The sequence below is a fragment of the Cyprinodon tularosa genome, unplaced genomic scaffold (assembly GCF_016077235.1).
Source record: "Cyprinodon tularosa strain WSP-4 unplaced genomic scaffold, ASM1607723v1 ctg270, whole genome shotgun sequence".
In the NCBI taxonomy this organism is placed as follows: Eukaryota; Metazoa; Chordata; class Actinopteri; order Cyprinodontiformes; family Cyprinodontidae; genus Cyprinodon; species Cyprinodon tularosa.
In genome coordinates, this window is record NW_024038975.1 from 663,199 (window position 1) to 674,678 (window position 11,480).

The following is an 11,480-nucleotide window of genomic DNA, read 5'->3' on the forward strand; positions in this document are numbered from 1 at the left end:
TACTGAAAACCCAACATTTAAGATTAGATATTTAGGTGTGACCAATAAAGCTATGTTTAATAGCTGATTAAGAAGAGTTATTTTAAATACATACTTTATCTGATATGAATGTATATGTGGTAAAAGAAAAATATTCTGAAGTTTTAAATAAACACCAGAGTGGGAAAAAAGAGATTTAAATGACTTAACATGGCAGTAGTTTATCATGCTTAAATTGTATGAAAACTGAAATTTTGAAGTCAATGCAATGATAAATCTAAATAAAGATCTCAGGTGAGGTTCCTCAAGGCTTTATTCATGTTCCCCCTTTATAAAATATCTACATTCCCCCCAAAGCGCTCTGATTATGAACCATAAAAATGTAATGATTGGTGGGTGGTTATCAGGGTGAACTTTCTCAGCCAACCAGAGAGAGAAATTAAACTTCATATTTCTCTTTTAACCCTTTTCATTTCTTCAAACAGTCATAATTTGCTGGAGTCCTTAGACAGCCTATAGATCTGACTACTGTGTTCAAATAATTTAAAAGATGAGAAGAAACCAAGCTAAATGTCAGAGGTTTTAACATGGCAAACCTTTAAAACAAAGAGTAATGATGTTCCAATCATGCACATAATTTCTCACAAAAAAAATAAATTTTAGATTTTTTTTATTTAGCTTGTATCAATGATTTAAATCATATGAGTCTCTTTGTGTTATTAAAACTGATATAAAATATCCTTAGAGAAACAAAAGGGGTATCCTTACTTTTCCACGACTGCCTGAAAGAAACTCCTTTAGTTATTTTACCCTAAATAATGGAAATCCAACTTCAGTGATGTTTATAACTTTTGTTTGCAGATTAAAAATAAGCCTTTTTCCTTTGCACTGATCATTATTTTACCAATGTAATTAAAATGCTAAAGGATTCTTGGATATAAATTACATTTTTCTTATAGGCAAAGTAAACATGATAAACCATAAAAATGTCTAATACATGCACTCAGTTGACAAGAGTCAAAACACAGACCCTTTCCCTGCTTGTATTTCCTTGGTGTGTGTGTGTGTGTGTGTGTGGGTGTGTGTCTGCAGAGCAAACCCCTGTCTCCCTCCCTCACACCCTGTCAGTTGTCCAGTATACATGAACCCCCACAGTTCCTCCTGCAAATTAAACCTGCTAAAGAGGCTGTAGAGAGTTTGCAGTTAAACTTTATCATCCAGACTGGACAAACGCCCTCAGAGCTGAACTCCAGAATCAGGAGGAACCTTAAAAACACCATGAAGATGCTGCCGCCACTCCTGCTCCTCATCGTTTTTCACAGTAAGTTGTTCTGGATGGGAAAACTGGAGATCACTACTCAGATTTAAAACTAAAAGTAGTTTACGATTCTCCTGGCTGCAAGAAATTCAGAAAAGTTTAATTTTGAATATTGAATATTTTTACAGAGATTGTTCTTTTAATTAACATTTTACTTCAAACATTTGAGTTAAATTTTATTTAATTAAGGAAAACCGACAAGCATAGAGTACATGAAAGAATACTTTTTTTAGATGTGCAAACATGCTTTGAATTTGATATTGCTGCTTTTGTGTATTTTTATACCAAAACACTTTCATTCTAAAAAATCAGACTCACACTTTCTTAGCCATCATCTGATAAAGTAAATGGTAAAACTATGCACAGACCAAGAGAAATTACTCTGATAATTTACTGGATTCCATTTGAGTTAGATCTACTTGGCTTCTTTTTACTGATTTATAGTCAGTGTGATTGAGCCTTTGCAGACCCCTTGTGCAGCAGGAGGAGGGTGTTTTGTGTTCAGAGGCCGAGATTGTAAAGGGAGTGGCTGTGTATGTTTACACTGAGCGTTCTCTGATGCTGTTTGAACTGCAGATCCACATGCTGATGAAAAGGAGCTACAGAGGAATTTCAGATCCTGTCGTCTTAGTTAGAAAAGTTGGCCTTGGTCTGACCCAGTTGTTAATTAGAGTGAGATTAGATTAACTGCTCATAATCAGTTAAAAAAATATTTGATCTTGCTAAAGGAATTTTAAACAACATGCCTTTTCTCAGTGATTGCAGCTTTGGTATTTTCGATTTTCCTCATCTTTCCTAGTGCAGAGCAGATCTCCTTATGAAAGTAACAATATAGATTTTATTTATTTATTTTTTTGTGGAATAAGAGATTTGCTTTGGGTATATAGAATTTAAATGTTTAGTTCTTTCAGATTCTGAAGTTGTTCCGTTTACAGTATGCTGCATCTGAAGTACACAAGAAATGAAAAATAAAACAACAACTCAAATATCTATGATTTGCCATTAAAACATATGCTTATTTTGACCAAATAACATTTTAAAAGCTCTTTTAGGTGAATTTTAAAGAGAAGAAAAATAGCAAAAGTTATTGGTGAAGATAAAACTTATAGTTCAGGGTGTCAGGCTTCAATCAGATTCTTACAAATGTTCATGCCTCTGTGTGTGGTGTGTCAGCTGAGGCGGCTAAGGTTACAGTCATACAGTCTCTCTTTGTGTGCAGGCAGAGCACATGCATGATGTACCAACACACACAGGCACATCGACTGAAAGACATCTTCAGACAAATTAGGACACATGTGCCTGTAGTAGGATCTGAAGCTGCACACTGTCTCTCGTTAATGTATCATTTGAGATCTTTTTCACATGTTCTTACAGCACCATATATTGGATTATTTCATTGGGAGTCCATGAGACTGACCAGCACAATTTAAAATATAACTAAGGGAAGACGGCAGAAGGAGATTTTTAAATTTTTGACAAATAAAATCTTAAAAATGAGGCATCTCTTCCAGTACCAAAGCCAGTGCAGCTATTTTCTAATAAAAAAAATTGGTAATTTATGCAATTAAATCTGATTATAAATATATGCAGAGTTAGAGGTCCACCTAAACTGACAGATCGGATAAGGAGCGCATTAATCCTAGAGGCAGCCAAGAGGCTCTAGGTGCATCTGGAGAACCTACAGAGATCCACAGCTCAAGTGGAAAAATCTGCAGACAGCTCAGAAAGCTAAGTCATCATGATTACTTGGTATTAAGTGGCATAAAAGGGATATATGCACCTTAGATATGGAGTCTATAAATCCCTGATGCAGATGTGAAGGGTTTGATTCCAGACCCTTGGATCTATGCAGCACGTCTACCTTCCTTCTCTCTCTGACCATTTCCTGTATGGAAACTAATGGATTGTACCCTAAACACACCATCCCCTTGGCTAAACATGATGGTGGGAGCATCATGTTTCCTTATTGTTGGACAATAAAGGGATTTTCTATTCTATTTTATTCTATTCTATGTTGTTGAGATGCTCCCCTTTGAAATGCTGGACAGTGTAATTGGGTAGTTGCATAGAGGACAATGCTGAAAGAAAAATTGTGAGAGGCTGCAAAAATTTTTATATCTTCTCAGACTGGAGCTGCACACTTGAATTTAGAAATGAGCAAAACATTATAGTCTTACTTCATGTATTGTGCACTAATTTTTGACTGTTAACTTTGTGCATGTAGATATTTGTACAGCATCTGTGTGTGTTAGAGTTTGAGCAAAGCTGGGAGAGACAGATCACTGAAGAAGGTTATCAGGTTGTGATAGAGGAGTTTGTCAGGAGATGATTCATCACCGACATTCCTGCATAGCACCGCTCCTGGCACCACCAGGATGTAACCACACACTCTATATGTTCCCCTCTCATTCTGTTCATATGCTCACAGGCTGCTTGGAGACTGCACCTGATAACTGAGAGAAAATGTTTGGTTGAGGTTTTAGGTTTCTGGTTAGAGTTTAAATTGGTTTGTGTTTAGACCATTTGGATTTGGATAAAATACATTCAATTGAACACGCTATCACATATTTGTAGAGTAAAGTATTTGGCTTAATCTGATAGATATCTCAAGACAAATCTATTTTTTCTTTTGTGAACTTTATGCATATTTTGTGGATATCCGGACAGTCCGGATCCTGATGTTTACATTTTTATCTGTAGCCAATAAAGTATTACTGTCAAACTTTAGCGTCAACCTTAGCTCATTTCAGTAGAGGAGTGGTATTTATTCATCACTTAAAATAAATATAAAACTCTGAAGAAAATGTCAATAATATTTGTTGGGGCGGATTTGTTGTACAGTTTAGTTTTGCTATCAAATCTTGTGCTTATGGTAAAATAACTCTTACATGCTACTGTACCTTATACACTCATGATAAATTATGTTTTAACCTTTAACTTTAGAACAATCAAACATATGTTTCCTATAATGGGCTGTACTATGGGGCAGTGAGTAGCACTGTTGCCTTGCAGCAAGAAGGTTATAGGTTTGACTCCGGGCCCAGGGTCTTTCTGCATGGAGTTTGCATGATCTCCCCAACGACTCCCTTTTCAGAGGCATTTGCCAGTATCGGGTATTGCAGGCCTACATTGATCTTGACGATTCCCCATTACTAAGGGGTAGACCTGTTTTTTTCGGGTTCAATTTGCATGCTTTCTAAGCCATAACAGCATTTTGTTGGGTTGCTCTATAAAGCTTGAAACTAAATGCTAATTCAGACATTTTGAATTGAGAAAGCTTCTTGGATGGGAAGCGAAACATCTTCATACTTGGAAAACAAAGTCCAGTGGATTGTTTTTTAATTTTTTTTTACTTTTTGGGATGACATGTCCTCCCTGTACATGTGTGGGTTCTCACCGGGTACTCCAGCTTCCTCACATAGTCCAAAAACATGAGTGTTAGGTTAATTGGCTTCTCTAAATTTTCCTTAGGTGTGAGAGCATGTGTGCATAGTTGTGTGCAACAGACTGGTGACCTGTCCAGGATGCACCCTGCCTCTCGCCCATAGACTGCTGGAGATAGTCACAGGCCCCACCGGGACCCTGACAGGACTAAGTGGGAGAAAATGGATGGATGGACATTTCCTGTATTATAATTTCTTCTTAAGTTCCTTGTTCTACATTTTACTGCTCTTTGAAGGACAGCTTGATAAAAGGGTTTTGGTTCGCTATAAAATGATCAAGGTCCACTGTGACTTATGAAGATTACATGTTTGTAAAAGTATCACAGCCTGTACTAGATAAGCTGAAAGAAATATGACTGTGTTGTTCTTTCTGTTATAGGTCACACATGTCTGTCGGTGACAGTAAGCACCAGCACACCCAAAGTGGAGATCCATGAGCACACAGGTATGACTGCACATAGAAAAAAAAAAACTTTAAACAGTAACCCCTACCACTGGCTAAAGTATACTGTACATTGATTAGATCCATTTGTATGTTTTCAGTTTTATCTTATATTTATTTAAGCTTTAGCTTTAACACACCTGTTGATTCATGACCACAGATAAGGTCCTGATCATTAATCTAGTAACCAGTGAACTAAATGCCAAAGACATCATATACAGTCACTCACTTAGAATATTTTTTTTAGTTAAACTAGTTTTTTATGTGAAAAGAACCTTTTCAATATAAAAGAAAATTAAAATACAGCCATGAAACTGACTTTTGTATTGATCCGGTGTAATATTATTATCTTTAAATTGCTAAATAATTAAATCAAATAAATACTAAGACATTTATAACATTTGCTTCTTTCCATTCCTTTTGGACATAATCTTTTTTTTCTTTAAAAAATTTCATCCTTTATTTTCTTCTTTTATACATATATGCATAAAACTAGAAAGAAATAACGAGCAAACATAAAATTGTATGTTTTTAGTTGTCTTATCTGTGTTTGTTGTGTTTTACTTAGTGAAATGTTTTGATTATATTCAAATACATTGAACTGTCTGACTGTATGAAACCAATGGTCACATATTTAAAATTTGTTTATTTCCTCTAGCAGAATATCTTTCCTGACTGGATGTGTATGTCTTTTCTCCTTGTTCATTGGTATTTTTTAATCGTTTTTAACCTGTTTTGTTTTATGCCCTTCAAGATGCTGTGTTGCCCTGTGAGTTCAAGACTGAAAAAGACCAGAACCCTCGAATTGAGTGGAAAAAGAAAGGAAAAGGAGTCACTTTTGTTTACTTTGATAAGACATTTCCCAGTAGGTCAAATACCTTTAAAGGACACGCTTATTTCTCAAGCAAACCTCTTTACCTGTTGTCCCAAAATTGGCCACCTTTTTTCCATCCTAAGTCAGAATTTCTCTTCTTTGCAGAGTCATATGCGGGTCGGGCTAAAATAGAGGGAGCAACATTGACGATACATTCTGTCACCCAGAAAGACTCGGGAGAATATCGTTGTGAGGTGACTGCCACTGAAGACCATGTTAACCTTGGAGAGGCCACTGTGATCCTCAATGTACTTGGTATGGAAAACTACTGTAAGCTCTGACAGAGCAAACAGTAGCTTAGTTATGACTTGCTGTTGGCCAATCTATTGCTTTAGATTACTAAGTGCAAATATTCCTTTAAGTATTTTTGTATTATTTGAAGTTACTAAGATAAATGTAACTGAATTATGTAACCAGTTACTACCCAGCTCTGTTATCCACTGATGGGTCAAAATATGTCATGCTAGTAAAAATTCATAATAAGGGTTGTTTACCCTTTTGTCCAAAAGAACCCTCTAAAATACTTCATTTAGATTTAGAAGTGGTTGTATAATCTTTAGAAGATAACAAATAAACCTTTGATGTACTATTAAAACAGCTGGATCATGCTTTCTCTACAGTCTTTTCATCTCATTTTTTTTTTATGCCAAAATAACACATCTGTAACATTTAATTTATTATATCTGGTTTATTATAAATAACTTGGGTGTTCTGATGAGATACAAATGAGAGATTGTGATCCAGATCTGGATGGTACAGAATAGGAGACCCAGAAAAAAACTTTATTCTTTAAATCTTACAGCAGGATTCAGTTTCAGGATTCAGTCCATGCAAATCCCTATATGCTATGGCATTTTCTTTCTGCAGTGAAATAAAAACTATAACAAATAGCAGCTTTTCAAAAGGTTATAATGTTTGTGGTGTCGTGGCCAGCTGTTTATGAGATAGGAATGCCAGAAACTTAGGATTTTATCTACAGTATGAAGAGCTAATCCATCCTACATTCTGAGGGTGGCAGGTTTTTAGTAATCTTGCACCGCAAGCTGGATTTTCGTGAGATCTGAGTTTTCAGTCTCACAACAAATAAATGAAAACATAGAACTCTACTCAGTTTTACACGTGAATCTGTCAACTACCAGGTTAGGTTTTTAGTGCAGATTTGACCTTTTCAGCATTATTTTGAGTTTTAAAGTGTAGTGAGAATAAAGCCTAACCCCAAATAGTCACAATTTGCTTGTTTCTCTTTTCTTTTAAAGTCTTTTAATAATACAGTAAGAAATGCAGAAACTTTACAAGCATGTGCATAATTCCTTGTGCATATTTAGCTGATCTTTCTCTCTTCCTCCTAAGTGCCTCCTCATGTCCCGTCGTGTGAGGTGCCAAGCTCTGTGTTTGTCGGCAGCAATCTTGAATTGTTCTGTAAGGACAAGCTCAGTGTGCCTCCTGCCACCTACCGCTGGTACAAAGACAACAAGGCTCTGACGGCCACAGGAGATGCTCCATACAGCGTGGACACTAATAAGGGCACACTGGTGAGAGCTTTCAAACAATGCTGCAATATCTGTTTTTGCAAAGCAACCAATTACAATCTGAGTGACAGATGTCCGGCAGGTCAAGCAGCTGATCTCTCCTCTTGTCTGAATTTGTCTGATGGTTTGGAGCAGAAGTTCAAGAGTGTTTCCAAAGAAGACACGGGGATGTACCGCTGTGAGTCCTCCAATAGTGCGGGGGCACCAAAGAGCTGTGTAGCCAAACAACTCACAGTTGTTGAAAGTTCGTATATTTGTAGAAAATACAAAAAGAAAAGTAATTTGTAATCTACAACTTAATAGATGACTGAACATGTGGTACTGTCTTTTTTAGATCCATGGAATATGACAATGTTGATAGCAAGTACATCAGGGTTTGCGGTACTGATCCTTTTTTGCTGCATCTGCATCTGTATCTGCCGGCGCCGAGGCTGCTGCAAGAGTGAGTGCTGACATTTTACTACAGACCTTTGGGCTGAGTTGTACAGGAAGACACTCCAGAGGGGACGGAGTTTACGCATTAAGTTCTACAGACAAAAAACATACATAATGCTGTGGTATTTAGTTCAAAACATGTTAGCACATGACAGTCAGACAGACAGACAGACAGACAGACAGACAGACAGACAGACAGACAGTCAGTGAACGTACAGTGATAGTAACATTTACCAGCCTTGTTAATATCCAAAATCTTTATATAGCAAGTAGTATTGTTAGCAGATTACTTGTACCATATTGAAAATATTGATATTTTGGGTTATGACCCTGTAAACTGCAATATAGTCTCCTTTTTTGTATTTAAACTCTAATTTTTTGTTGTGCATGTCACATGTTATAGTCAAATTTTTATTTGCTGTACTTCTCTTGTCTAAGAAACCACAGCACCAGTGTCAATGCTGCCTGTCATGTTTTTGTGGTTTGATTTTTCCCAACTTGAGGCTGAACTTTAGGTGTGTGGTTAAAAGGGTGAATATTAGGATTTTAAGAAATAATGAGAGAAAACTAACAAGTCCAGTGCAAAAATCCTTTTATAAGAGTAAATATTTCTTCCTTATTTAAGAGGGTAAGATTCAAAGATTCAAAAATCTTGTTCCATTTGTAGATCATTTTAACCACCCCTTTATGTTACAAAAAAGTAATTATTTTTTACTTAGCATTTTGCAGTGTGAGGTTTAGGAGAACCAATATTACCTAAAATCTGACAGTTTTTAAATGAGTCATTTAGGTTTCACAGCCAACTTAAAGTATTTGAATGTTCAGTTCATTATTTTAACACATCCTGTTGGAGAAACACAGGCTGAAAACACTGCTGAGATAGCTGTGATGTTTAATTACACCTCCGGGACAGGATTAGTGCTGAGCGCTACCAACTTGTGTAATGTGGCGATTATTATCTTAATCAACAGATTTCAGATCTTTTATTTTTTTTCCCCTAGAAAACATGATTTCATGCTTCTTACTTGACATTAACCATGTAAACATTTATAATCTCAGGCATAAGGGACAAAAAGGCAGTTCCTGCTAATTATATTTTCTGATGGAAAATATGAAGGAAATGTTTCAGTTTTAGCATAAACAGCCAATCAAGAGTGCTAAGTTAAATTTTTCCTGACAAACGGATCTGTTTTTTTTAAAGATTATTTTTATCATCTTCTAATCAGAATCAGAAAATTCTTTATTGATTAGTTTGTTCGACACGTATAAAATAGTTTTGGTGAGTGGGTGCTACACAAAGACACTAAACAAACATTTAGTATAAATTGATTTTGGAATTTAAAATTAAATAAGACAATATGAGTTGTACTGGAACAAAAACATGGCCCTTATTAAGATTAAACAACAATAATAAGATATTAGTTGAAATTGTACAGAAGAATTGGCTCTCACTTGGTAGGCGTGGGTGAGTATTAAGCTTTTTAAATAGAACATTTACTCAGGAAAATCAGATCCAAACATATCTGTAAGTAAAATATGTCTATCTGAAGACTCCATTAGTAAATGTTTACCACTTTAAACAGATAAAAATATTTATGGTGCTGATTAAACCTGCACATGCATTCATTTCCTGGTATCTTTTTCCTTTTGTTCACAGACAGCAGAAAGACAAAAACGTGAGTAACTCCTCTGGCTCTCACTTTAAGTCCTATGAGTTATACTATCTGCTTCAGGGCTCATTTGAACTGTCACCCTTTGTCCTTCAGCACTAAGTCCTACAACCCTCCCCCGCCTCCTCCTCCTCCCACCATCAACGTAAGTCACTGAAGCAGCTGTTGTCTTGCCAGGACTTGTTTTGTTTGAATTACTTTGTGTTTGCCATGTAATGCAGTTGACGGTTTGCTGATAACAGCAGTCACTGCCTAATTTAAGAAATAGTTCATTGTATTTTCTCTCTGCTCCCTACAGTTCAAGCACTACAAACAAACTCAGTCCTTCATGATCTGATCCGTCAGCTGTCCAAAGCGTGGAGCAGGAACGTTTGCCAGCTCTGCAGCAGACAAAGAAATCTTAAGTCATCAGACTAAGGCAGAGATATATTTCATACCTTTCTGTTTATGCAGTGACTGACTAATCAGCTTCTTTTTCAAAGACTCTGGTCCAAAGACCATAACTTTAGTTTTGTTTGCATACAGAAGCAGAAAGTTAAGAGTCATCTAGGTTTTTATGTCCTCAAAACATGCCTCTAGTCTATGTGATGGGTTAGCTTCATCTGGATTCATAGACAGATATAGCTTAGTATCATCGGTATAAAAGTGGAAATTAATCTCAAGCTTTTTTAATAATTCTACCAATAGGGGGCATATATATAGTAAAGTGAATTGGTCCTAGCACTGATCCCTGTGGTACTCCACAGGTAACCCTGGACCACAAAGAAGATTCATAAATAATGTGAACAAACTGATATCTGTCAGATAAATAGGATTCAAACAAGCCTAGTACTGTTCCTTTAATTCTTACAAAATATTAAATTCTTTCTAAAAGAATATTATTATTTGTCCCGTCAAGTTCCTGACAGTGCAAAGCCAAGTGTACAGTTTCATTATTTATCTAAATCTTGTTAGATATTTGTCTGTATGCCCCTTTTATGTTTTTAAAATCTTGTTTTGGAAGCAGGTAATGTGTTAAGCTCTTCAGCTTAATGGTAAATGAAAATGTTATTTTGCTAAAACTGTATATAAATTACATTACAAGTACTTAAGTTTGTTATTTACATGTAGATGTTTAACATTTAATGTTTCTTGTCTTTTTTTAATATCTAATGAAGCAGTTTGTTTATCAAATCCTATTTTTCTTGTAATTTTTTTAATGATTGGTTGAACAGGTGTCTGTACACACTGAACAGTATTTTAAATTTGTAAAATCTAGTATGGTTATATTTAGAAAATTTAAGTTTATACTCAATAAAGAATGCAGGAAGCCTGTCAGCAACAGTGGAAGTTTTTTTTAATGCGACTTGCAAGCATCTAAGAATGCTGATAATCTGAGAACTTGAATAAAAACTGCTCAAAATGGCCTTATTCTTAGGGTTCAACTTTGGTAAGCTACTGCAAAAAATAAATAAATAAATAAACATTTGCACTGAGAAAAGCACATGGTTCTGCTGGCCCTTACAAAAAAAAGTTTGTTTTTTTAATGCTCCTTAGTGCACCTAGGAGCAGCAGTATTTCACTGCATCAGTTCACCTGTTCTGTAACAGATTTGTGCTAAGGATAGCAGACAGTGCTCAACAGTGATCTTATTCTTACGTCTTTCTTTATCCCGCTGCCTGCACTGGGTAACGTGGGCATCAAATAAGAAAGCTGCCATCCCTAATCAACCTATTTAATCAGTTTCTGGCTGTAGATAGGCTGCTGCTTCAAAAACGACATCATAGAAGATGGCTTATGCCACCATTGAC

At 35.9% G+C, this 11,480-nt stretch overlaps 1 protein-coding gene across 1 annotated transcript; it reads left to right on the top strand.

The window, feature by feature from the left end:
* Positions 1–1,088: 1,088 nt before the first annotated feature.
* Positions 1,089–11,013, top strand: jam2b (junctional adhesion molecule 2b). Its single transcript, XM_038289609.1, has 10 exons — positions 1,089–1,300; positions 5,120–5,185; positions 5,937–6,047; positions 6,162–6,311; positions 7,407–7,588; positions 7,721–7,829; positions 7,920–8,027; positions 9,678–9,696; positions 9,787–9,835; positions 9,989–11,013. The coding sequence occupies exons 1-10, from the start codon at positions 1,258–1,260 to the stop codon at positions 10,025–10,027; spliced, it is 876 nt and encodes a 291-aa protein (XP_038145537.1). The 5' UTR covers positions 1,089–1,257; the 3' UTR covers positions 10,028–11,013.
* Positions 11,014–11,480: the final 467 nt, after the last annotated feature.